The sequence below is a fragment of the Dermacentor variabilis genome, chromosome 9 (genome assembly GCF_050947875.1).
Source record: "Dermacentor variabilis isolate Ectoservices chromosome 9, ASM5094787v1, whole genome shotgun sequence".
Classification (NCBI taxonomy): domain Eukaryota; kingdom Metazoa; phylum Arthropoda; class Arachnida; order Ixodida; family Ixodidae; genus Dermacentor; species Dermacentor variabilis.
In genome coordinates this window covers 119,287,981-119,315,213 of record NC_134576.1, presented here as the reverse complement: position 1 = coordinate 119,315,213, position 27,233 = coordinate 119,287,981, and the positions used below count along the sequence as shown (strand labels likewise).

The following is a 27,233-nucleotide window of genomic DNA, read 5'->3' as shown; positions in this document are numbered from 1 at the left end:
TAATACTAGGAATTATATACAAGAAATCAAAATGCTTCGCTCCTCGAAGAGGCGGGACGTGTTGAGCACACACTGAACAATGTTTTATCATGATTTTATGTGGTGAACGCAGTTCAAATCATGGATCCGGGACTCCAAAGACTTGCGATGTAATGTTAACGAATTTCTCTCGCATTTATTGCTAAATTGCCACTGAATATTGATTTTACTCTATCACAGCCAGAAAGTGTTTTGGCGTTTTCATGTGGCGCATTCGCCATCCTGGAGCATAGCAACAAAAAAGTAATAAGAATGTTTACGCCCGTTAGAGAGGCCTTAAGCGCATAATCTGAGTTACACATCGATATCATCGGTTGGCTTAAAGATTATTTTGATCTTTAACATACGCTAGCAGTTAAGAACGATCGGTGTTGTGTTTTGCTGCGGATATCGGCAGATTCAAATTTCCCGCGTAACATGTGAGCGCGTATGGGCCACTTTATTGGAGCTTCGCCCGCAGTTTCGACCATAGAGTTTAAATTACAGTACCTGTATCTGCTGTTAAGCATATCCAGAGAATTAACGCACGTTGGTTAAAATTGGTTGTTACGATTTACTGCTGCAACCGCTTGCGGCGGCTGCAGTATGCAAAAGCATGACCTTCGAGACCACTTTTGGTACTCTGACAAAGCCGTTGCTGGAGGTTACAGTTTGGACACCATAAGCAGCACTGGAAAAAAATTTACTGATTGAACATATGTTTCTAAGTTGCACCATCCAGCGACTGGTTTCTCGGTGTAGTGCGCCTAGAATACTTCGTGGTAAAATCTGATCTCGAAGGCTATAAAACAAGAGACGCGATCTTGTAACTACTTCTAACGCACGTTGTGACGGTTCTCTTTCCGAACCGTTACAAGCATAAAATTAGTTATAACAACTTTTATGCTTTTATGTACGGCATGTTTTGGTGTTGCTCCTTTTTTTATTTTTCTTGTGCGCTATGGTTTAGCTGGGTAACAATAATTAGCTTCGCTTAATAAACAACCTTTATCTGTAGACTTTTATTTCTTACAAGCAATGGCAATGCCAAACATTGTTTTTATAATAAAAAGAAATGCTTCATGGTCTCCAACAGTTCTGATTACGGCCACTAGAGTGCGCAATCAAGCAAGTGGCGCCCTCCCCCGGCGCACATGAGAAACATGTAACGTTTAAGTTAGGGTTAGTTGGTTGGTTTAGTTATCGTTAGCGTGCACCTTGCGCAACATGCCTTCGTTGGCACGTTACCGAGGCATGCCCCTGCGCACGAGAGACGCCGACTGCGGCGAGCGAGCCGACGACTTCGCGTCCCCACCCCGGAGGACCTAGTTAAGCCGAGCGAAACCTCACCTAACCAGCACGGTTAGTAAGCTAACTATTAGCGGATAACCGAATGCCTCTCTCAACGCCTGCAACAACCTTACAAAACCAATCTCCGGAGACCTTACCAAGCCTCCGGGACGACGATGGTGCTCAAGTTTACGGTCGAACAGATCGACCTGGTTCGCCGGCTAAAAGACACCGGTATCACGATGAAGGAGATCGGCCTCATATACTTCAAGTTGGAGCGGCTGGAGCGCACCATCCGCAGGGGCGCCGACCAGCGCCGCTCGCCTCCCCAGCACTACGTCGGTGCTAACGGCGGTGGATTTACGGCACCGAACGGAGTCGCGACGCCTCCGACGACCGTAGCGAGCGTACCGACGCAGCCGCCGTCCGAGCAAGCGGCGCCGAGGAACGAAGAGGACGAGTGCACGTCGAGTTCGGAGAGCTCGTCGACCGAGTCGCCGGCGAACCAGCAGCAGCAGCAGCAGCAGAATGGCTTTCAACAGCAGGACTGCGCCGTCGTTGCAGTTGCAGACGGGTGTCAGAGGTCGGCGACTGCACCGCCGGACGCCTCGCAGGGACATTCGAACGCTGTTGTGCCCCGAGGTGAGTTTCGCACGCCGCTTCATTGGCCCCCCTCCGTATACAGCATGGCCGCAGCTCGGCGGTGCGTACTAAACATTATCAGCTGATTGGCGCCTCTGTGCGCTGCGCAAACTCGGGATTTCGTGACCCATCGCAGGAGAAGCGAGACGCATATTTCGGGAGCTCGAACGCTGAGCTTCGAGAGGAAGGTTTTGCGTAGAAAAAACAAACACAAAAAAACACAGCGGCGAGCGGGCGCGTTGGAGCGCATCGGAAGTAGATCAGCTGATGGGAAGCCTTAGCGGTGCGAGTTTGGACACTTTCGAACGCTTCGCGGAAGCGTCTTCGAACTGCGTCCGACGGCACGCTTTTAACGGGCTCTTTTTTTTTTTTTTCTTTTGACCGCGGTCTATCTGTTGCTCAATGCGGCGCGCGACCGCAACACCTTTTGCGGCTTCAGCGAGGTGGGTTGACCTCCCTGCCCCAGGTCGCAGTTCCTCGGGCACGTTGCTCTCGGTTTGCCGTGATATCGTGGAATCATTTAGCCGAGGAAGTCTTGAATCTATCGTTGTTTATAAGTATTTTTTGGCCACATTCTAGCCTGAAATCCTCGTGCAAGCAGTTTGTGATTGTAGCTTCTACCTGCGCTCTTCCGGTAGTTGCCGTGCTCGCCACTTGCCTTTTGCAGCGATGCAGGAATCAGTCTTATCGGCTAAACTTACTTCTCGCGGGTCTAGCAGCCTGATGACTTGATAGAGAGATGGCAGAGCTCTCACGTTAACGCCGGTTTCTGGTCGTTCTATTGAGAGAATATCTAGTTTCATGCACAGCGGCTTTTTGTTTGGGATAAGCTTGACATGCGTAGCATTTTCTGGGAATATATCACTTCTTTTTAAGACGGCGATGTTTTTGTTACATCTGCGTACTGGAGCGAATCCTCAGGGGTCGCGCGTTTTTTTTTTTTTTCCATACCTAGGTTTTTTTCAAAGTGACTGCTTGTGATTGTGGGTCTCGTCAATGCCGTGAAAGATCTAAGCTGACATTAAAAGAAAAAGCACAGATCAGCCCCCTACATGTGTGGGTGTATTTCGCTCAGTGGTTCTGTGGTTTTTAGCCTTTAGAGAGGTAGCAATTGTAATTGCACCTGTAGTCCCGAGTGTCAACGTCAACAGAGACTGCATTGTGTGAAAACGCACATTTTCATCCGCACTCGTTTTGTTCTTTTTACATTTCTTTTATGTCCCCGTATTACGCTGGGTGCTTTCTCTTCATGACGTTTGCATACAGGTAGCATGTCATTTATTACAGGTTGCGGCTATGTCATTGTTACGTGGTAGAACGTAGGAAGTATGAAAAGGAGTTGGTAGTCACAAGGAGTCGTTAGCCAATGTACATATCTGGCCCAACTTGTTGTGTGTGCCATTTAAACATGTAATTACGAAATGCATTGATGCTACGGTGGTCAGTGACCTCTACAGCCGCACCTACTGTGTGCCGATAGAGGATCGGCTGAAGTTAAGCTGTATTGCGTCAACTCCTGCAAATGTTTAGCAACTCGTTTCGTAAGCCATGCACAGTTGATTACATCCACTGGTGTTCGCTGGAAAGCTGCGTCTTGAGCTGATGTTGTACTGTGTCCCAAAGTTGTGGTTCCAGTCACATTTACTTGGCACAAGTTGATGTGCTAGTTTGTTCGGCATATAGAAGTAGCAGAACGGGGAGTACAATGGATGCAGGAGCGTATTGCTTCAGTTATTATAGTATCTTTTGTCCTTCACTCACTGTTGCTTCACAGTCACATTTACTTTTGAGGTCACAGGAGTTGCGCTTTGTTTGCAGAAACAGCAGAGGATGTGCTATTTGCCGACTGCAACGCAGCTGTGGAACACAGTTGCCGCGTTCTAAATGAATCGGCAGCCATATATATCATACACACCTGCCAACATTTACAATTCTATCGTGAAATGTCCAGTCTTTAGAGCTTATTTAGCATTGTCGTAATGACACCAGTAAATCCAAGGTTCTTTAGTTGCATCTGCTATAGGGTAATATTGATTTCGAAAGTGCACAAATACAGTTGACGGACAGTTTTCAAAGCCTGACTTTTCGGACCTTCTGATTATTTGGGCCATCCGCAGTACCATCAAATATTCCATAATATTGTTGTACAATGGCCAAAAAAGTGTTGGCTGCTGTTTCATGGATTATTTTACGAACATTTCCAGTATGCTTGTGGTGTGGATAATTGTAGGTGCGACTTAGAACACAGTTCCTATTCTCAGTGTCTGTACAGAATGAACATCTGAATTCTTTTAGTAAACGCTCTACATCTTCAGTCATAAAATAAATGTATTGTTTTACCTTTCTCTTTTGTCCGTTTGATTTTTGTGAATTTTAAGTTTGGCAGCCATGACCACGGTATATCCATTCATATGGTTGGATGAGTTTTTCATGTTGGTACGGTTGAGTCTACCTTGGTGGGACTATGCAGGGCATATTTCCATTCCCTGAACACCAATGTAAAAGTGACTTCTTAGGTTTACGTCAAACTGTGGTTTTATTAATTCAAAGTAACTCGCTATAGTGACCTGTACTTGAGCTAGTGTATGAATGCTGAACAAACAATCCCTTCAAGTTGAGCTGTGTTTCTGTGTGGTCTTACTACGCTCCTGATAGGCAGTAAACTAAGTTTACAGGCTCATTTCTAGAATGGCTGCCAAGGGAGGTGAAGACATAGGGAGGCAGATAATTCAGCACTAAGTTCTATGCAAGGGAGCGGGAGAGAGGGCATTGTGGCCCACACACTTTGCATGTTTAGGTTGCTGCAGCATTGGCCAGCTAAAAAATCGCCCTGTCAGTTGGGCATGTTGATAGAATTGCATGGTGACTGATCAACAGTGCAAAAAAGGATGCAAACTCGGGAGATGAAATGGGCGTGACAAGGACGAGCGAGGAACAAGAATGATCAGGGCACGCAGAGCTCCTCACGTCCGCTTCTCCTCTGAGTTTGCATCAGTTTTCGCACTGCTGATCAGTCAAAATGCCCTGTGCATGCACTGGCATGTTGTTCATTGCTGCTGCTGCTGCACTATAACTGTGCATCTCGAAAAAAAATTTGACTGTGCGCTCCTTTGGCAAAGGCGTTGCATTTCTACCTGACTTTCCGCCAATATTGTTTGTGTGTCGAATTTGCTGACACATGGTTCCATGGTTGAATTAGCGAGTTTTTTTTTTTTTTTCTGTATGTAAACATTGCAAGTGGTTGTTGGCATCCTTGAGAAGTAGTGAACCAATTCTAGTCCACCTCGTCAGTCCATTTTTGACGAGATGAAGGAAACAAGTTATCGTTGACACTTTATCTCGCTTTGCAGTGATGAGACCCTCATTGGTTGTCTGTGGCTGTAGGCTTGCTGACGTATAGTGTTAGAATACTTGTAGGATGCTCTTTGAACAAATAGCTCCGTGTAGCCGTTGACGTCAGCGACTCCTTGCAGAAGAAAAAGAGAACATTCAGCATTTCAATTAGCTTTTTTCCCAATGTCCTGTCGGCACAGGAAGGGTTCAGTGATAACTTGGCGTTCTACGTGGAGAACATTCAGGGTATCGGTTAGTTTTTTCCCGATGTCCTGTCGGTATGGGAGAGGGTTGAGCGAAAACTTGAACTCAACTCGGGTAGGATTTGCGATGGCCGACTGCGTTGTTTCTAATGTAAAAATTGCCCCGGGAAGTCACTCTTGGCCCCTCCGTTGAATCCCCGCAGGCGTTCAAGGCCTGGCATTCCCACGGCGGCACCACTTCCGCTTCACCGACTCCCAGCTACAGGTGCTGCGGAGGGCATTTGAGGCCAACCCCTATCCCGAGGCGGACGAGAGGGATGCCATCGCCACTGAGTGCAACCTCAGTGCTCTCAATTCTGGTACGCTGTCGGTCTCGGTCGTCCTTTGAAGTTTTCTGTTAATTTTGTGGCAAGCTACTGTATTTGCACAATTCTACCGCGACACTACCGCGGAGTTATATTACCGCCCAGATATAAAAAGAAGCAACTTGGTGCCTATTACTGCACACGTCAAGTGATGAAACCCGAGTCTATGCGTACCATGTTTAAATGATTTTGTGGAACATAACAAAGGCACACAGACATGCGCACAGCTGGATCTTAGCAGCTAGTCGCTCTCAGATTCTGACGACACATTCTTTCCACTATCTACCGACGACAGAAAGTCATCTTCAGTTCCATCTAATGCATTAGAAATGTCACACTATTTAAAGGCCCATTCAACCGCCGTCTGCGGGAGGGCATTCCACGCACCATGGACCCACCTTGCAATGTCTCTGAGTATCGCTTTCTTCAGATGACCAGTTCGATGTTAGTGTGGCTAGCTACCTTCCATTGAGCGTTCTTTTTTTCATTAACCGTCGGTTTAATTTTCGATTTAGTAGATTTGGTTACGATTGTAACACGCATGCTAATTTGAAACGCACCTTTTATTCAAAAAAGGTGCACGTTAGAATCATGCAAATAAGGTACCTGCATTTGACGTCATGACATAATGCTGGCAATGCGTTTACATTGCCAAGGACAAAAGGAAATGGGCGATATATACATATGTATCCACCGAGAGGCTACCAGGATATTCCCAGTCACTAGAGAGCCTTGGCTTGTCTGTATGCATATCTGCTTCAGTCGTCGTGTACGCATTTGTGTATGCAAATTGTTTTTGCCCATTTCTGTTCAGTGCTTGGCAAGGAAGGAACCAGGGACATTGAGCTTTGCGTAAACTTAATCCTCTACATGCTGAGTGTAGCTCCGTTGGACTTCACTGTGCCGAGTACGGCTACACGTGACTGCTTTGTTGCGGTCACTGCCACATTTGATGGATTGTTTTGAGCGGTTGTGTTCCCTCAGTAATGGCGAAATAATAGTTTCTCTTCTCTTAACGCCTGCAGGCAACATGTAAGTCGTGAACACGTTTTAAGCCTGTGACTGAATTCTTCTTGCATACATAAAATCAATGAAACTTGTCGTTCCGTAAATTAGGTAATACTAATTAACCTATAGGCTACCAAATATTATGCACGCCGCAGAACCCTTCGTGCCGATTATTTTTGCCGCCTCTAGGCATTATGCCAAATTCCCCCAAATACCAGGTAGCAAGAAAGAAGAAAAAGAATCCACCCTATGTTGTAGTGAACAAGTAGTGTCATGTATTAACGACTATGCCTCCAGCATCCAACCCGGCCATTCGCGAGCTTTGGCAATATGGCCCCTGTTGTTGGACTTCGCGGTTAACTGGCTATGGCTTTGGTAGCCAGTGGTTTAATTACTGTGTAATTTATAGAGACTCATGAGAAAATGTGCTGAGGATCATCCTACCACCATGATCGTCTTTCAATTGAGCCTGTGCTGCCTTGGAATAAAATTGTGCAACTTAGACCTACTGATCAACAGTCCATCATTGGAGGGTGGTACATTTTCACAGAGTATTAGGTTACCGGAGACGTGGATGGCATTAACAGTGGCGGTGGTGACATCTTGTGATGTGTTGTGTAAAAACAGCGCCTTAGAAACGTTTTTGCGCGGCATAGTTGTTCTTGTCAGAGGAAAATAAGGAAGAACTGCATTTTGATGGTTGTCTTGCTTGCCGGCACTTTGTACAAGCAACTAAGCTGAATGTGGTTGGTCACTGCTATAATGGCTTTGTATGCTCTCTGGTTGAACTATGTGCCATAAGATGGCGCCACCAACATAGCTGCCCATGTCTCTTTCTCTGGTAAACCTGGTATTTCAAGGAACTGGTGTTTTTATATGACCAAGCTAAATGTTTTATTACCTCCCCTTTGCCATTTCACAAAATGCAATGGGAAATTGATGACTGCTGTGAAAAGCCCCTCGGATCATAGTCGCTTATGCTTGCAAATGAGGTGCTTGCAGTCGCCATGGGCATCATCTTGTTGTTGCATATGTATGGCAATGATGGGTGGCAAGCATGGGTTGCTAGCGGGCATTTACGAAGCATGTTGGTTCCTGGTCGCTCCTGATAATTCTTTGTGCTCCTCTTGTAGACGTTTTCTGTTTCTTCAATGACCTATCCTCCGCCTGTGTTATTTGGGTGAGTGACGTCTAATAGGCCAGCTTAGAGGTTGATACATCCTCAGCTAAGTGAGGTGCACTTCACTGCAGGACAAAGGAGGCGACGATGAAGGCGAGCGTCATGTTGACCAAGAACATATATTTATAGGTTACGTACATGGTGAGGGAAGGGAGTCTAGAATGTGTATGTTTGGGGCCTCTTATATAGTCTCAAGGTTCCCAGAGGGTGCCTAGTTCCCTAGGCTGAGAACTCGCATTGTTCTCCCCGATGTCTAAGACAGGTCCATTGTTTGGTAGTGGTCGAGGGTTTGTCTTCCTACGGTGGGCGAGGCAATCTTTTCCTTGCCATGGCCACCATAAGGTCATACTTTTTCTTTATTCTGGGTGGGTGAGTTGGTCAGTCATTTGCCCAGTGTCGTCAGGAGACCATAAGCAATTTAGTGGATCCCGCAAGGGTGCAGCAATCTTTGCCAGCGGGGTGTCACATCACACCCAAATATGCAGGAAATCAGTCATGCACCAAACTTGTTTTTGTCGTAGGGCAAGTTGTAACAGCTGGTACACGAAAACATGTCTCCTGGTGCGGAGTAAAACGTGGTTTTACTCCGCACCAGGAGTAAAAGGGGTCTTGGCCACTGGTTTTGTTATCGACTCATTGTAATAGGGTGAGCACTCGGGATACCAAAGTATGTGTGAAATGAAAGTAGAGGTGCAGCAGCCAATATGATAGGCCTAATGCTTTACGTAGCTGACACAAGCAGTGTCGTCAACTCCACGTCAACTTCTGAATGCGGAAGGCAGCGTTGCTTCTGAACTGATGTGGTCGCTCTGACTCTGCTTCGCTGATGACCTTGACAATTCTCGAGGTCTAAATTTGTTGTCAAGTTTCAATTTCACAACTGCCCCTCTTGATAGATGGCATCACCTTCTGATCCATTTTCTTCCATTTCCTGTCTTTTTCTTTCACAGTGTAGCTGTTGAAGTTACACATACTCAGTTGCAGCAGTACCATGCAGCAGAGTCAAGGCTATGGAATCACTGCAGTGAGCACAGATTCTTGCGCAGCGATATGTAGTGCCACAGTTCGGAACTTGTTGGACAACTAAATGGCCTTGACAAGTGAGCTTGTTGGCAGGTGTTTACCTGGAAGCTTCTGTGCTGGATGCAGGGTGGTTTATTGTGCAGTCTTACTTTATTCTTCAATAAAATATTTGTTGAGGCTCTATTATACTGAAGATAGATGTCTCCACTTGTCTGAATGAAAGCGTTCAAAGAACAACAAAATAATGCAATGCTGCTGTACAGACATTTAATTTGCATTTAAAAGGCACAAACAATTAATTGCTTTGGCAGTGGCTAAATTCATACATGTAGACGGCAAGCAAAAATGGCATTGGCAGGCTCAATGCTTGTGTGTATCGTTCCACACTGCTATTTTACGCGAAAGGTGTAAGTTGGCATTGAATATGCTTGGAATAGTTTCATAAATCTGCAGGAATTCTAATTTAAAAAATGGCTGCACTTACAAATGTCAGCCAATGCACCATGTGCAAGTGGATGTTACAAGAAGAATCAAGAGATGGTTCCAACATGGTGCATCCTTGGCAAAAAAGCTGCCAGGAAAGAAAAAAATTTATCCATTGTTGCTCTCAATAGGAAAGCTATAGTTGTTGTTAGTGGCGCTTTTGTGCTTTCCTTTAGGTAGCCCTCCGCAGTATATTTTTTTTCCAGAACTGTTTTCTGCATAGAACCTCAAGAAATCTGACAGGGGTGGTTGGTACGAAGACATTGGAGCATGAACTCACCTCTTCTTCTAATTTTATTGCTGTCGTTTCAGGCGAACCGGTTCCAACAGATGTGACCGCCAGCATGGTGAACAACTGGTTCTGCAATCGTCGAAAGGATGCCAGCAAGCTGCTGAAGCACTGTGAGAACCTGCTGCAGTTTTCATTTCTTTTGCAAGCGCTGGAAAGCTGGTGCATGTGAGCATGATTGTCTCCTGGCCATTGCAGAAGAAGCCCTGAAACACTTATCTAACTAATAATAGAATGGACGTTCATATTAACGGATGCCATCTCACGAGTCTCGCGCCGTAAATATTTTTCAAATCTTTTCAACTATAAGTGGAGTTGTTGCACCGATACCCTACGTTCTTTCTCTTTTTGTCTCTGCTAGCCCGCTGTAAACTACACAGTGAATCAAAAAGGGCAAATCCCTGGTCAAAAGTTGCAATGAAAGGGCTCATCGTGGCACGCCGTAGCAGCTGCGGTGGACTGTGCCACACAGCACGCCGCTGCCATGTCCGAGGCCATGCGCAGCAGAGGCAGCTGTGCAGAGTACAAAGATGAAATTATTTTTCTTTCTTTTTGAGATTGCAGACGTATACATTTTTTACTTATTAAACTCAAAATAACAATCATGTATTACTGAGAATGCTCTTGCGGTCACATAATCAGCCAATAGCATTGATGGGTCCAGCTGCTTTCGGTGACGCGTCATGACGGCATCGCGGAAGTGAGGGCAAGTGGCTTTTAGCTGGGTTTTACAGGAGATTGTACATTCTCTGCTGCATGCAGGACAGTAATGTTTGGCTCAGATGTTAACGGCAGCCTCTGCAACGGATTGGCAACATTTTTTTTTGCTATGTCCAAAAAGTGCTTCACAGCCCCTTTAATGCGGCCAGTCTACATTTAGAACTAGATCTCACACCTAGTGCCATCATTTAAAAGGTGCTGTAAGAGCCTTGGTAATATTGTGCTTACACTGATATACTGTTATGACTCATTGGTAAGCCAAAGAACAGAATTAAACAGAAATTGCATGGTGTGAGAATATGTGAGGTATTGGATACTAATCACATATAGTTCGTGCTATTCTATATGTATCCTTTTTGAAAGTTTGATATTTAATGCTTTCTTACATCTTTAGGGCTGTGGAAATTGTGAAATTCTTAAGTTGAGCACAAATACTCAAGAAATGTGACCTCTAAATAATGAACCATATAATGATTATTTCCAATTTCTAAAAAAAAAAGAAATTGAAATGAAAAGTTTTGTGTGGTCTGTCCGGCAACAAAAGGCTTGTTTACAGTGTTTGAAACATGTGACTTTTTTTTTGCTCGTTGTTTTTTTTTTTTGCTCGTTGTTGTTAACAGTAGGATGGCAGGTGAACCAAGAAGCAATCCGCCGTGGTTGCTTAGTGGCTATGGTGTTGGGCTGCTAAGCACGAGGTCATGGGCTCGAATCTCGGCCACGGGGGCCACATTTCGATGGGGAGTGCTAGGCGAAAACACCCATGTGCTTAGATTTAGGTGCACATTAAAAAACACCAGCTGGTCAAAATTTTCAGTCTCCCACTATGGCATGCCACGTAATAAAACCCCATAATTTAAACAAAAATTGAGAAGCTTGTAAGTGAGACACAAAGGAAAGCATGACCACATCTGGTGCACCATGACAATAATAGTAGGGAGAGAAAGGAATAGCAGGTCACCGGGTTCACGAGTAGAGCGCATAGTGCTCGCTGAAGGAGCTAAGGGCAGTTTACAGCACCGCGCATCAATTCAATGTAATTGAAACACGGTGAGATTGTCCAGAAGTAGTGACAGTGAATTCGTTAGCTACCGAAGGTGAGAGAAGCTTACTGAACAGCAGCTATCGTGCATAAGTGACCCACTCCATGTGTTTGTTTGGGAACTGGATCGTCTATGCTATAACTGCAGTCCTTATACACCAGAATCATTCAGACAAGTCTCCATTTGCATCATTGTTTCTCCCTGTAGACTGCAAGGGCTATTGTTGTTATCCATTATTGTATTCAAGTGAAACAAATATTAGCAACTTCAATTCGTGAACTCTTGCATTGAATACAATTGAATACATTGAATAGCAAAGGCTATTCGATTCATATAGTCCTTGCTGTTCAGTTTGTATTTGGTTCAATTTGCACTTCCCTAAATACTTTATTGTGTTTAAGGGCCCCTGAAACGGTTCGGACAAATATTTTGTAGACGCGTAGGGTACAGCTTAAGTAGAACATTTGCACCACAATTTAAGTGAAGTGTTACATATTAATGGAGTTACAAGCGATTAGAAGTTACCCTCCTCCCTAGCCATGCTTTTCCTCCTCAACTCGTTCGCCGAGCGATCCGGGCTAAGCTCTGCCTTCACTGGTTCTGCGTCATCATGCAACGTCAGATCGTTCACTTCCGGTTGTTTTGGAGCCCCCGCCTGCACGAAACCTCTCCGCTAGCCGCTTGGCCATCGACCCCAAGCGAGAGCTATCGAAGCAGCGTGCGTTGCGAGCATTCTGTCGTAGCGCCGAACGTGTCTGGTATTCCGGTAATCACACACTAGCTGAATGTTTCGACGGAATGGTGGAGGCATAAACTCAAGCTGATTAAGGAACTTTAGCGTAGATGTACGTGAGCTGCCTGATCGGTCTCCACGGTCCAGCCACCCGTTGGCGCTGAGCTTAACGAGCCAAAGAAGAGCTAATATTGCTCTAACCAAGTGTAAAACATTTTAAACATTTACAAAAACAATGTGTCAACGATTACACTCCTGCGAAAAATTTACACCAGCAGCAAAGAAGAATACATTTTGTTACTGCTACTGTGTGTGGTTGAGCTCTATGCCGCCAGGTGGCTGCACCGTGCAGACCATTCACATTTGCGCTTCCGTTCATCCCCTGAAACGACACGCAAGGGGACACAGCCAGGCCCTGTCCCCTTGCGCTTGAGTTTACCCTAATACCGGACTCGCGAAATGCTATTGCGTTAATAATCTTCCGGTGTAAAGTGATGGCCGCAATCGCGCAAATCCTCGCGCCGATTGGATAGCGGCAGTCCGATGCACTGCAGCCACTCTGCTCATCTATTGGCTTGCAGAGGGACACGATGTCGCAGCTTGACATATTGCCAGTCGCTACGTTTGCAGTCCACAACGCAACAAAGTCGAATCATAGCGCTCACGCAAAGACAGACCGACACTGACGGCGGAGCTCTCGTCAAAGACGGAGCACGTTGTGACACAAGCAGACGACACTTGCTGTGTGCCGGAAGTGCTTAAGTGTACTGAAAAATTGTTTTTGTGCATTTTTCTTATGTTACTTTCTTTTTATGAAAACAAATTAACTAACAATTCTACTCTTACGAACATCATTTGTTTGCCATAAAGTTGGAAAAATTTTCGATCACGTGCCCTGTCAGCCAATCGGATAGCTCGCCCCACTGACGTCATATGGGTGATTTCCGTCATATGGGTAGGGGCGGCTTAAAATTCCGCCGAGCAATGTGCTGCGATTGGCAGCAATGTGCATTTTTGAAACCTTATAATAAATTACACGCTTTACGCGGAGCACTTAGATTGTCAATTAATGATCAGAAGGACGTACTCTAAAGACTTAGTATGTGTGTAGAAAATCATTGAAATAATTTCAGGGTTCCTTTAAATGTTGAGCGTCGTACATGTGCTAAAGCCTGTACGAGGCAATGGATGCTTGTCCTGTGCAGGCGGCAGGACATGCTAGGTTACCGCAGTGCAAATTGCAATGAATTGCATGCATTGCTCATGCAGAAGTTGTGCATTTTTAGCATGCTTAGTTAAATAAACACCCACCTGGAGGCTCACTGGTGCCTCACCATTCCCACAATGGTGCATCACCTGTTAGGATGTTTCCATAGATGGTGGTACAGTCAAACCCAACTATATCGAACCGTTTACATCGAAATATTCTATATATTGAACTTCTGGACATGGTATAGTTACAATGAGTATATATAGCAAAAATTACGCTTACATCGAACGAAACTAGTAACGACTCCTGATATATCGAACGTCAAGTGGCGGAAAGTGCGCCCGGAAGTTTGCTTTCCTTCGTGGTTGCGGGAAAACCCGGCAGCGCGGCTCCATTTAACTGCTCTCCCTACGTGACCGTGCTACCTTGGAGCAGCCGACACCTGTCTGCAAAAATTATCCTGGCCCGCCCACAGCGCTTGCTCAGACAGCCAATCAGAGGCTCTTGTGCACTCGTCGTGCAAGGTGGCGAAAGTGAGAGTTGTCTCGCTGCTTTTCTGGTTCATTGTGTGCGCCTTGTGGGCCTTCTCCCACAGCGTTACCGTGATGAAGTGGCAGAATTCACCTTTTGTCGTAAAACTCAATCATAAATCGGGTCGAATGCGGTGAGAAGTTGGATGTCCCCGCAACGTACAAGATTCCGAGGTGCACTCTCGGCACGATCTTGAAGGGGGAGATTAGGGCTAAAGCGGCCTAACTCACGACCCAATGCCTGTGGCGCCCGACGCGTACGCACGGCCGTGTACGATTGGGTAATCCGAAATAGCTTCAGCCTTAACGACTTCTGCGTGCTCGGTGATGACTGTAAATTCTCATGCATGCGACGCAGCCATTGCCAGTGTTGCCGAAACTTGGAGCGAGCTGTCAGAATTTCCGGAAGCTGTTGACGAATCAACAGTGGACGAGTTTGTGAGCGCAAACGATGGTGTTGCGACTGCGGCAGAGCCCGGAAACGAAGACTACATTGCCGAAATCGTGTCATGCGCAAGTGAAAGTGGGCACAATGAGGAAAGCAACGACCATCCTTGGCCCACATCCCTCGAAGTGATTGGTACGCTCGCACTAGTCCGGTGCTTCTGCGTGAATGTGGAAGGTTGCGGCCTCAGCTGCTCCGACTCCTTAAACGAAGGGGAAAAGTGTGTGCATCGCACGCAGCTAAATTGCCTAAGCAGAAGAAAATGCAGGACTATTTTGTGTGAAACTAAGCTAGTTTGATCAGTAAAGTGATTTTAAAAGTGGTATGTGCTTTTATGACATCCAATTATTTAGCAGGCTTATATCGGATTATGCTCTATATTGAACCAGATAAGGTCACAATTGTTGCATGCGCCGACGGGGCCATATACAGTGGCGGCGCCATGCGGCGCGTTGGAGAAGCCGCAGCGAAAAAAAAAAAATGCAGCGCCCGGGCAGGCCGCTCTAGCGCGCTCTCAGCGGCAGCAATTTCTTTCCAGGCCGCCAGGCGCCGCCAGCACGATAACGGCTCCGCGGGCTTGTGACTTTTTCTGGTCGCCGCAAACAGCGGAGTTTCCACTCCTAAATGTTTCTTGCTCCGTGGCTCCCGCCGAGGCCGGGACCATGACGAGCCGAGGTAACCATCGGCCGGCGGCAGACAGAGGGGGCTGCTGCTGGCAGAGAGGAACGCGTACGCACCTTCAGACGCCCCGATGTGGTGTCCTCGGGCCCCATCTTGCGCGCGCGTACCCGGAGTGCACGCAAGCAGGGCCCATATCCCGCCAAAACGTCAGCCAATAGGGAAAGCCTGTTGACCTTCTTGTGGGCAGGATGACAGCAGAGCGACAGTGTTTTATGACCCGCTGCCACCCCGTCCAGGCAAGGAGGAGAGGGACACGGAGCCTCCGGCAACACAACGCAATGGCCCCCACACAACCACCGCGAGAGCCCGAAACCTCACAAGCTTTAGCGCAGTGTTATGCATTGAAGCGCACACAAAATACTGCGGTAGGGGCCACTGTCACGGAACACCATACGTATCCCTTAGTTATACTCGCCCGGACGTGTCGTTCCTTGTCACAGTATGAGAACCGAGAAAGCTAACTGCACTGGCAGCCACTCGGACTGCTTCTGACATTGTGCTGTGGTGGCATGTGCCCTTCCTCACGATTACGTTTTCTCGGCTGGTACATTTTTTTCCCACAGTCCCTTTAAAAATCTGTCAACGGCGTTCTACTGTATATTATATGTACCATGGCAGACCCGTATGCATTGTGATGTGGTAGTCTCACAGAACTGCTGTTCTGTTAGCCCCTTGACTGCCACCTTGGAGGTAACTTGTGAACCGATCCTTGCATGGGTACTGCTTCTCCCAAGTATACTCGCTTTGTGTTTTCAGTGCAGTTCCCGCCTCTCCCGAATCAACTCCTGCAAAAAAAAAAAAAATCCATGTGTGCCTGTTGTGCCATCTATGAAGAAGACATCTAAACACTCGTAACTCATAAGGTAATTTTCTGATAGCAGGTGGAAGGTATGTCTTTGTGCCCTGTCGCTCCGACAGCAAACCAGTTGGCAAGTCCGTCCGCACTTTGGCAGATGAAATAATTTATAAACTATTCATGAATTCTGAATTCAGAGAAAGCAGTGATGAACAAACCTCTGCTGTGTAGCATAAAATCTCCCCTGAACCAGCATGCGAGAAAAACACAGCAGGAGCTGAATATTGACTGGGAAGCCATGGTGAGCCATTGTCGCAGGTCTGTTCACAGTGTATGAACTTCTTATAAATTCTGAGATTGAATACAATGACAACGGATAACTAGGTTTCTTTATAGTGTGGAAAGCAACAAAAAAAAAAAACCTGGCAGAGTCTGAGGAGGAGCAGTTGGAAAATAAACTTGACAGTCAAAGTGTTAAGGAAATCTGTGCAACATGTTAAGATGGATGCTAGCACCTAGACACTATAACAAGCCGGAAAAAAAGAAACTTGCAGCAGCCATTGCCTCGAAACGGCACTTCTTGCAATGTGCGACGTTCTCTCGTGCGTTGCAGCCACCCCGAACACCGACATGACAAGGCTGCCCCAGGATGCGCTGAAGCGGCTGACCAAGCAGCGCGAGCGCTTCACCTTTGTCAAGGGCCACCTGGAAATCTTGGAGAGGCACTACCAGCGGAACCCTTACCCTAGCCAGAACGACAAGGAGAGGGTCGTGGAGGAGTGCAACACCTACTCCATGGAGAGTGGTCCGTTGCTCTTGTTGCATTCTTTTTTTGCCTGCTGTACACTTGCTCCGATCGGTTAAAGGGACGCCAAAAAGAAAAATTATTTAAACTGCATTAGTAAGTTACCCTTCTGAAATGCCAGAATAGCCCCTCCTACTGTGAAAAGATGCTTGGTAAGACAGAAAAGACGCGAAAGCGAAAGGCGGGTGGCGAAGACGCCTGACGTTCTGGCACCAAATCGCCATGACTTCATGGGTTTTGACGGCATCTGCTCGAGCGTAGTTAATTTTAACGCAAAGCGCCATGTGGGAATCTCTCGGCAAGGTCACGCGAGGTCATTTTCACCTTTTCGGTTTAGCGTATTCTTTAAAATTAAATTCCTGACTTGCAAATCCAGCAAAATAGTGCTACAGTCTCAAATTAGATCTAATGTCTATAATACTGAGAAGTCATGAGAATATATGCAGCAGTTCAATAATGAAATTTAAAATAAAACTCAATTTCTTGGTTTTGCGAGGAGTGTGAAGGGACAAGCAAACTTAGAAGTTTGAAAATAGCTGATCTGCGTTAGCTATGTAATAAAGGTTCATTTAAGGTAAGTCATGCGACCATACAATAATTTTGGGGGCCCTGGATCCTCTGGGCACGACGGCCGCATCACCTGCAACTAAGTCCAAAGCTCTGCTCCCTTCTGGCGCTAATGTTGCACTGAAGTTGCATATCCCTATAAGGCACCATATGTACAAGATAGCCTGTCAGAAGTGAAAGCATCGCTGAAAATACTGTTTCAAAATTGTTGCATTCATCTTGAAACACTTTTGATTGGACCTGTATTGCAGATTTGAATAATCTGTGCGCTATACTTCATTAAAACGAGATGGAAGGTAGACGGTAGGGTGTTTGCTCTTGGTATTCTGTGGAGTCATGTAGTGGGTTTATCTCTCCCATATTTTTACGGTGTTTAACGCCATGCATATCTTTCAAGTGGCTGGATTAGGTAGGTGCTTTCTGAGTACACTAGACATGAAATAGTCTGTGTTCTCATGTCTGAAATTTCTGTCAGCACTTCTTGAAGGGAGTGAAAATCCTGTAAGCTTGACAAGATTTGCTGAAATGTTGAAACTCCCCTATGCAGTCTGCAGCTGTACACATTTCATGATTGTGAGGATGCAAGAAATTCAGCGAAATTAAATTTGCAGTGGACAGAATTAATTGGCGCCTGGAGGAAATAACAGCATAACAGAACAATTTTAGCGACTCCAAAGTTAAAAAAGTTGCTTTAAACATGACATTCTAGAATGCACTTTATCATTCAGAAGGTACAAAGAGGTTCCCAAAATTGGCTGTATGGTGTGGTACGTAATTGCCATCACTGCTTTAGCATGACTAAGACCGTGTTGCTGAGTTATCTTTGTGCCATGGCAGCTGGTTTACGATGAGGGTGAAATGCAAAAATACCTGTTTGCCGGGGATTGAGTGCACATTAAAGAACCCCAAGTCATCAAAATTAATCCAGAGTGGCAGTGTCGCTGCACAGACATTTAATTTGCATTTAAAAAGTACAAACAATTAATTGCTTTGGCAGTGGCTAAATTCATACATGTAGACAGCATGCCTCATAACTACGGCGTGCCTCATAATCAGATTGTGGTTTTGTTACGCAAAACCCCAGATTAAAATTTCTTTATTTCTCCTCTCCTGATCATAGAAAAGTATTACATTTGCTGGCATAACCTGGACCAAGTGTGTTTTGGTGCTGTGAAAGTCTGGTTACCCATGTTCTATTGAACCATGCTGGATTTGTCACCTTACAATTTGAAAGAAAATGCACAATTTCAGTTGTGATGATCCTTTGTTTTGTAAATACAGTCGAAGCTTGTATTGAACATGTATATAACAAATTATCAGATATAAGGAAGTAAATCTAAAATTTGGTGATCATTGTTTTTTTGTGTGTGTGATGAGGAAATCGAAAACAAAGTATGTGGCATCGCATTGGTTATAAGTGAAGCAATTTTTGTTTCTTTTTTTTGCATGTGCCTCAACATATATATTGTGCTAGCAAAAATGTAAAATACAGCCGCCAATAGATTTTTCGGTGGCCTAATATTTTTAACCTGCCCCTTAGCATCAATATATAGTGGGAATAATTGAAATTTCAGATGCTGCACAGTGTTTCAGGCATGACCTGTGCACGCGATGTCGCAAACGTGATTATGAACAAAGTTCCTGTCCTGTCAAATAAGCACAAAACAGCAACTGTGGTCACTGGCTACTGGTAAAGCATCACTGGTTAGGCCTAGTGAACTGCGGTTAGGCCTATTGAACTGCGGCCCGCATAAGCAGTGGCTTGCACTTTTAGCTTCATCATCATTGTCGTCCTATGGACCAGGATCAAGCCACATTACAAAAACCGCTACTCCTAACTTTCTCAACATGGTACTGCCTGGGAACAGGCATCTTGCTTTTGCAGCATGCACTCAGTAGCCACAGTGATAACAAGGGATATATGAAATTCTGTGTATGCGCTTGCCCACATATCTCGTTTTAGTTGAACATGGCGGCGAACGTCACTCTAGATGGGTAAACATGAGAGTGTGCAAGCCAGTGCCGCTGCCCTTGCCACCGATTTACTTTTTTTTTCTACACCCTCACTGTTTGTAAGCCTGCCTTAGATGCAATAATGCAGTGAGCAGAACGTCGGCCATCTTGTATAGGACAACTTAACAATATGGAAAAGCCGGCTTCCAGTATTTCACATATATCTTTTTTTGGCGGCCGTCAGCGGGACCAGTTCTGTGGGCCATGCACTTATCCCATTGCTCTTAGCAGATCTAGACTGTGCTTTGGCTGCAGTCTTGCTTGAGTTTTTAGACTATCACTGGAAGAGCTGAAACCTCCCGCTGCCGAAATACAGGCAAGCAGTTGTCTACATTGTCTTGTAAAAGGCAGTTTGTTGGCTATACTGGCTACTGTATGTAAGCAGATCTGCAACACATCAAATGGATTCATGATGGTATAAACAGATTCGCTATTCCAGTTTGCCCAGTTCAGCAGTTCAATATATAGAGAGCTGCAGAAAACAACGAAAACACATTTTTTCTGTGGTCATTCTTGTGTAGAGCCATCCTTCATAAACAGACTTGGGATTTGGAATGCAAAACGGCAGCAATTATTATCGACCCATTTGCTTACATTAGCTGCAGAGTTGCGTAGCAGCATAGCACCTGCCATGCAAGCTACCACACACCATGGTGATGATCCCCTTTCATTTCTTGGACAGCGTCAGGGGTGAAAAGCAGTCTTAAAATTTGACAAAAGTCGATTGGGTCAGGTATCCTAGAAGGAATTTCACTTCATCGGGATTTGAAATTCAAATCTCCCGCCAGCCAACTGGGGGAGTGTTGAAGTTGCATACGCCATCACCGCACTCTGCTGCCATCTTTGAGCAAAACGGTGCCCGACATATATGGCAGTACCGAGCCAAGACGGAGCGGTGGATTCGCCGCTACAGCTGCTTTTTGGTCAAATGGCGTACACTGTTCAGGCATCCCATGACATCACATGGAAGTTGAATTCTCTGCTATTTGCAGTTTGTGCGAGTTTCGCGAGCCGGCAAAACCAGTGCAGCACTACGCAATAACAAAACTAGTGAAACACGAAAGCGCGAGAGGCGCGGTGTTTGTGGAGTGGAGCGGAAATGTAACCTTTCGACTGCCTGCATCGTTGTGAAGGGTAATTTCAGTTAGTTCTTTTTTTCTAAAAATGAAATAGAACCAGACAAGTAGCATTTTGTTTCATCTTATAATACAACACAAGCATGTTTTTTGCAGCATATGGTTGAGTACTAGTGGCAGAATTGAACTGCAGAGTGCTTTCATCATCGGGCAAGTACTCGAATGTCCCAGGCGGGTGTCTAACCATGTCCTGCATTTACCTCAATTTCTCAATTGTTAGGGCTCTGTTCCCGATAATATTGACTCCTTAGAGATTCTCGAGCACTGCTCTACCACTTTGGCATGACTCCGTATTTTCCTTTAGTGTCCCTTTAACAGGGCAAATGCCATGGCCGCTAAGCTGCCTTCAATGAATGTGCTCCTCTAAGTACCTTAATGATTGGCATGGTAACAAAGTAATTGTTTTTTTTTTTCCTGGACCTCGTTTCAGAAAGTGGCAATGCATCAGGGGTGTTTCATTATGCGTGGCTGTCTGATTGCAGGCTCAAGCCGGTGCGGCTTCATGACAATAACCAACGTGAGCAACTGGTTTGCCAACAGGCGCAAGAGGGAGTTCCACCGCTCAGTCCAGACACGTATGTTCCACGCCTACATATGCGCATGTCGCTGTTACCTACGGTGTGAAAGTCAGACATTGCATCTCTGTTGGTTTCTTTTCCTTATTTTTTTAGCGATATTAGCACTGTAATGATTTAAGGCAGATTTTAACTTCTTCGGACCCCGAGTTCACCCTGTGGAGAACGGCTTTCATCTTTTTCGAAGTTCAACCACAAGCGATAAGCTATTTCTTTTTTTTTTTTTGAGAAAGTTGATACTTCTGTGTGAAACATGCTGCTGCATCATCACGGATGTTGGTGAAAAATAATGTGTAGCGCATTTCAAATGCTGTCCCGATGCTGCAGCAAGCCATATTGAAAAGGGAAGGTGAGGAACCACCATGTGGGATTAAACCTTTATCTGTATGTTTAGGAAAACAAAAGACACGCTTATGTGAACAAACTGGAGTACTGGATACTCAGTGGAGGCGCCGATACAAGCATGTGCCTTTGCCACCTGATCATGCAAGTACTTTTTTAGAAATACAACAGACTGGTTGACAATAAGAATCGATTTTAAAAGGTGCTATGCCACTAGAATTTTTTTTGGGCCTGAGGAGGTTAACCATTTTAAAAGTGGTAGCCGCTCATTCAGCTTACGTTAACTTCAACTTGAGCAATTTAAAAAATGCACGCACATTCATTTAGTCCAGCCAGAAATACTGTTTTGGGTGATTTGCCAGTGGTCAGTTATAGATTTATCAATGCCTTGAAGCCTGTTGGGAGAAGCAACACAGTAGAGTTTTGCTAGGGGTGAAGCAATGAGAACAGCTCGTACTGTTGGAGGAGAAGACAGGCAATAATTGGCGCGTTTTCTTCGCTTGTCGCTGCATTGAGTAAGAAGAATAGGAACCAAGAGGCTAGATTTTTTTTTTGTTACAAATGTACAAAGTCGGCAGACAGTGAAGCCAAAAAAAGCATAGAGGAAACTAACTGTGCACTTCACAAAATAAAAGTTAAGCGTAGAAATATGCTCGAAAGGGGAAATAGAAAATGGAAGAAATGACAGTTTTCATAAAAACGCGCTAAAGACGAAGATGAACTCGAAGGCGCTCATACGACAGGACTGGCGCTACTTCCAACTGGCGTTTATTACATACAGTAATCTATTTATGCTCTGCGCATCACGTACATCATGCACTCATTATCATACACACGAAGATGGAAATGAATCATGTCATACATATGATAGTATGGTCAATCAGTTCAAGTGTCTAGATATCTCGACAGAAACGTCTAGACGCTAGATGAAATATCTAGACACTTGAACTGATTGATATCTAGACACTTGAACTGATTTATCATACAATCGTATGTATAATATGATTCAGTTCAATCTTTGTGTGTATGATAATGAGTGCATGATGTAGGTGATGCACAGAGCATAAATAAATGATCGTTTGTAATAAACACCAGTTGTAAGTAGCATCAGTCCTGTCGTATGCCTTCCTTCGTCTTCGTCTTTAATGTTTTTTTATGAAAACTGTCAAGATGAACGGACTCGCCCACATCAAGGTATTGTTGGAAGAAATGGCAACTTGCCAGCGGTGGGATCCAAACCTGCAACTTCCACACGGTGCATGCAATGGTCCACCAATGAGGCAGCGACAACAGCCGCTCTCCGACCTTCCACTTCATTCAGTATTTGTGTACAGTCATACGCCTTTTACAAAGAACTTCATATGTCTCCACAGTGAAGGCCATTACACCAAATTTGCCCATACAATGAAGAAATTTAGTCATCCCCGATGGCTGATTTGTTGTTTTGCAATGAACGCGTGTAACGGTGTTGTCACTGAGCTGCGGCGTGCACATGAAGCGCAAGCCCATTTTTTATGTCCGCTGCAGGGTGAAAGCCTCTTCCAGCAATTTCCAGTCTCCCCTGTCTTGCGTCAGCTAAGTCGAGCTTATGCCTGCAAATTTCCTGATTTGATCACTCCACCTGATTCTCTGCTGTCCTCGATTCTGCTTCTGCTTTCTTGGCACCCATTCTGTATCTCTAGCAGGCCACCGGTTTACTGTGCTACCCATTGATTACACGGCCTGGCCAGCTCAATTTTTATTCTCCTAATGTCAAGTAGAATATCAACTACCCATGTTTCGCAGTCCTTAACTTCTTCTCAAGCTTCCTTGTTAACCTCCAAGTTTCTGCCCCATATGTTAGTACCGGTGAAGGGCAATGATTGTGAATTTTTTCTTCCCAACAATAGCGGTATTCTCATGGCCATAATTTGGTAATGCCTGCCATATGCGCTCCAACCCATTTTTGTTCTATAATTTTCCTTCTCATGATCAGGGTCCTCTGTAAGTGATTGACCTAGATAAACATACTTTTGCACTGATTCTACAGGCTGGCAGGCGATCACAAATTATTGTTCTCTTGCCAGGCTATTGAACATTACCGTTATCTTCTGTATATTAATCTTCAACCATACTCTTATGCTCTCTCGGCTGAGGTCCTGAATCATTTGTTGTAATTCATCCCCAGTGCTGCTGAACAGGACATTGTCATCTGCAAACTGCAGGTTGCTGAGATATTCACCATTGATCCTTACTCCTAATACTTCCCAGTATAATACCATGAATACTTCTAAGCATGCAGTGAGTAGCATTGGAGAGATTGTGTCTCCTTGCCTGATGCCTTTCTTGATATGCAAACTGGCACAACAAAAATTGAACAGAAGGGTTTGGTCTGTGGTGTCACCCACTCGCCATCTACAGCACAAGGGGAAAAAAAGAAAATGAAAACTCCAGCAGGTTGAGTGGCTGAACACTTTGACGAGTGACAAACTTCAATGCCATAAGGTTGGCTGCATCACACACTCTGTCACCGAAGTGTTCAGAGATAAAATCAACGGCTTCTTTAATTACATATGTCCTGGATTCATTGTTAAGGGGGCCGTGACACCAAATTATTTAGCTTGAATTATGCATTGCTTGTTAAACCATTCCATGTCACAGCAAGCTGGCAAAGTTTGATCGCATTTAGTGCAGTACAAAATTTGTATTTGGCATATTTTTTGTATTTGGCATATACTGTACAGCATTCTGACAACACTAATGGTTGGCGAACAGATATCGCACCTCCATTAACGTATTGGCAAGCCTAGAAGAATGCTGAGTAATTTACGTAATTAAGAGTTTGAGAATAGGGGCCTCGAACATTTGTGGCCCCAAAGAGCTTTGCAGGTGTTAGCGTTGGGGCATGCAGGAGTGAAGAGTTTTAGAATAGGGCTTTGCGTTTGTGGATATCATCTTGCATTTGCAGCACCAATGCGGCGTCAAAGAAAATCTATTATAAGTAATTAAATGAGATATACTACCATTTTATGATAAGAGTAATCTTGACATTCGTGTTACCACATTTAATTACAATTTAGAGGTTATTCTATTAGCAGCAAGCAATTAGCTGTGCTTAATTTTGAGTGACCAACTTTACGTGCCTTCACCAGTCAAGTTAAGGCGTGTTAGGACTATGAATCATGAAATCAACAATCGAATTTGGAATCAGCGGCGTCTAATGAATTAATCTTCATAACACGCGTTAGTTGAGAGAAAGCGATAACCGCAGTCACTTCTCCTAGCTTGCAAACTTCACGCATTAATACGAATCGAGCCCAACTTGATGCTTGGTTAGAGCCATCGCTTCGATGGGTGCTGCCATGTTTGTTTACGCAAATCTTTTGGGGCAGCTTTTGGGGCTTCCGCTAAATCAGTGAAATAGCGTGCCCGACGCAAAACCCAAACACAGTTTGCATCTCGCGCATGCGTAGTGGCTTCAACGCTATTTCTTTGGGGCTTCAACGCTATTTCTTTGGGGCCCCAAACATTTGGTGTCCTTATTCTAAAACTCTCTAATGTCTTTTCTACAAACGAATTTTGGTTTTGCTTCTGAGTAGCTGTCTAACGTGTCATGATACAGAAGGTGGTCATATGGGAGCAAGACATTACAACATTTTGAAATTCACTCTAGCTTGCTCAATCATTTGTTGTGCTGCTACAATGAGCTGCGCAATGAGTAGCAGCTTAGCTGATGGCCAAGTTAGTCGGAGTGAGGGCCAGAGCACCGGTGACTAAATTTAGGTGCACATTAATGAACCACAGGTGGTTAGAAACGAATCCCCCACTCTGGCACGCCTGATGATCAGATGGTGGTTTTGGCACATGAACCTCTAGAATTTAAATTTAATTTTGAACACGAGAATGTTCTGATGTTCTGCTCCCTTGTGAGCACCTTCTTTGAGTGAATTAGTTCATCCGTAAATAACAAGCACGTTATTGCAGGAAAAAGGAAAAATGAGCAGAAAATTGACAAGACACACAGCTGCTAACTGCCTAGTTTACTTTACCTGCGTTCACTATAATGTATGCAAATGATTAAGAAAATTGTTTGTGCACAGCTGATTCCCTGAAGCCTAGAGCCACTATCAGCAGTCTTTTTCTAACCACCAGCAGACTCAAGGTGCACTATTTTCCAATGCGGTCAGTTGAAGGTCAGCTGACACCATTTCACCCTCTATTCTTTAAAATACTTTCTGCTTCTATGATCAGTGTGTAAGCTGACAAGGACGTCGTCATAATACAACAAACTTTTTAAACAGAGGTCTGCATCCATGCACTTGGCAGTAACTGGCTAGGTGCCAGTCATTGCTTCAAATGGAAAATGAATTTGGATAGAAGGGTAGAATTTAGCGCCTGTTTGCCCTCTTAGCTTTGTTCCCTGTGTCTTGTTTTGCTGTGCTCGGCTGATTGCTCTTTATTACACGTTATCAGCCCTAGCAATTTCTCTTACGAGAAGCTGCTGCTGTTAGTAGAGTTTTGTAGCACACATGCCTCCATGTTCTTACATTCAAGGGCCCTGGTGAGACACTAATGCTAGTGCTGTATTAATTTATTGTGTCACCCCCTACATAGTATATCTTTTATGTTCGTAGCACATCTCGCTAGTCATCATAATATTAATGCAGTACACTTCCATTAATTCGACGCCGGTTAATTCAGTTTCTTTTGGTTAATTCGATCCCGACGAAATGTCCAGACCGACGCCCGTACATTTTTGTGGGCCCAAACGTACGTTATTTCGATCTAAAAATTGGCCTTCGCCGGATAATCCTAATTTCACTTGTCAGGTTTGCTGCAATACAGCCGTGCTATGCGGGTGAGCATACTTAAGTTGTTGCGGGGAAGCATATCAAGAATGGAAAGGGGCCTCTGTCACAGAACGTGGTACACGTTCCTTAATTATGCAGATGTGCACGTGCCGCCTTCGGTCACAGTACTAGCACCTAGATGCCTAATGAGCATACTGGGAGCCTTTCAGAGCTGCGTGACGTCGCCGTGGCGATTTGAGCCCTCGTTTCGCCTGCCATGGGTGTCTCGTATAGGAGACCGTTAACAGTGCCTATTACGCGCTCCTCACTTACACGTGCCGTGCAGTGAAAAGAAAAGCCATCTGGGTTTTGGGAAAGCTGGCGAGAAGGAAAGTGGAAAGATTTTTAAAAATTCCGAAAGTCAAGGGGACGTTTAAAGGCAACAAAAGAGCTGGGGTCCTTATAAGTCTCTGAATGCCTGGCGTGTGAGCTTGTTAGGCGACTTGCTGCTTGTACGGTGACCGGAGGTGGCGCATGTGCGTGTGCAAATTAAGGGACTCGTGCTACAACTCGTAGCTGTGAGCCCTTTCTTCGTTTGGCATGCTTCACCGCATAACACGGATGTATTGCGCTGGAGCTAACTTGAGTCAAATACTGCCAAGTGAATGAAAGGTGTGTTTCAGCGTTGTTCCTGCCTTTTGTTTAACTAGACCAGTTTCATCAATCCCATCACGATCGAATTAACGGAAGTCGGCTCTATATATGTATGTTCTACGCTGGTTACAGCAACTGTTTTTAGGCTTCTGGACAGCCATGTTACATCTACCCTTCGCAATTCACTGCTCCACTGAAAACTTGTGATTTTCTTGCTTGGTACTCATTGACCAGACCTGACCCAGTGCCTCCTTTACTAGATGCCCGCCGCATTACTCGCTTTCCCATTGTAGCAGCAGTTCCCTTAGTTCAGCATAAATTCCGTGAGGCGGCGCTTGTTGCCTTTTCAACTTCTGGCGGCGGCGGCAGCAGCGGCCGAGTAA

General features: G+C 45.0%; 1 protein-coding gene across 2 annotated transcripts in view; it reads left to right on the top strand.

Annotated features, from left to right (window-relative positions):
• The first annotated feature begins 966 nt into the window (after positions 1-966).
• Positions 967-27,233, top strand: part of LOC142557363 (uncharacterized) — a 40,287-nt gene continuing 14,020 nt past the window's right edge. Inside the window, exons 1-5 of one of the 2 annotated variants that reach the window (XM_075669151.1) lie at positions 967-1,950; positions 5,690-5,845; positions 9,858-9,947; positions 16,603-16,794; positions 20,993-21,085. In XM_075669151.1, the coding sequence (XP_075525266.1) occupies positions 1,485-1,950; positions 5,690-5,845; positions 9,858-9,947; positions 16,603-16,794; positions 20,993-21,085 (997 nt within the window). In that variant the 5' untranslated portion in view covers positions 967-1,484. The remainder of the gene's footprint in view (positions 1,951-5,689; positions 5,846-9,857; positions 9,948-16,602; positions 16,795-20,992; positions 21,086-27,233) is intronic. The other variant, XM_075669152.1, reaches the window with a different exon arrangement.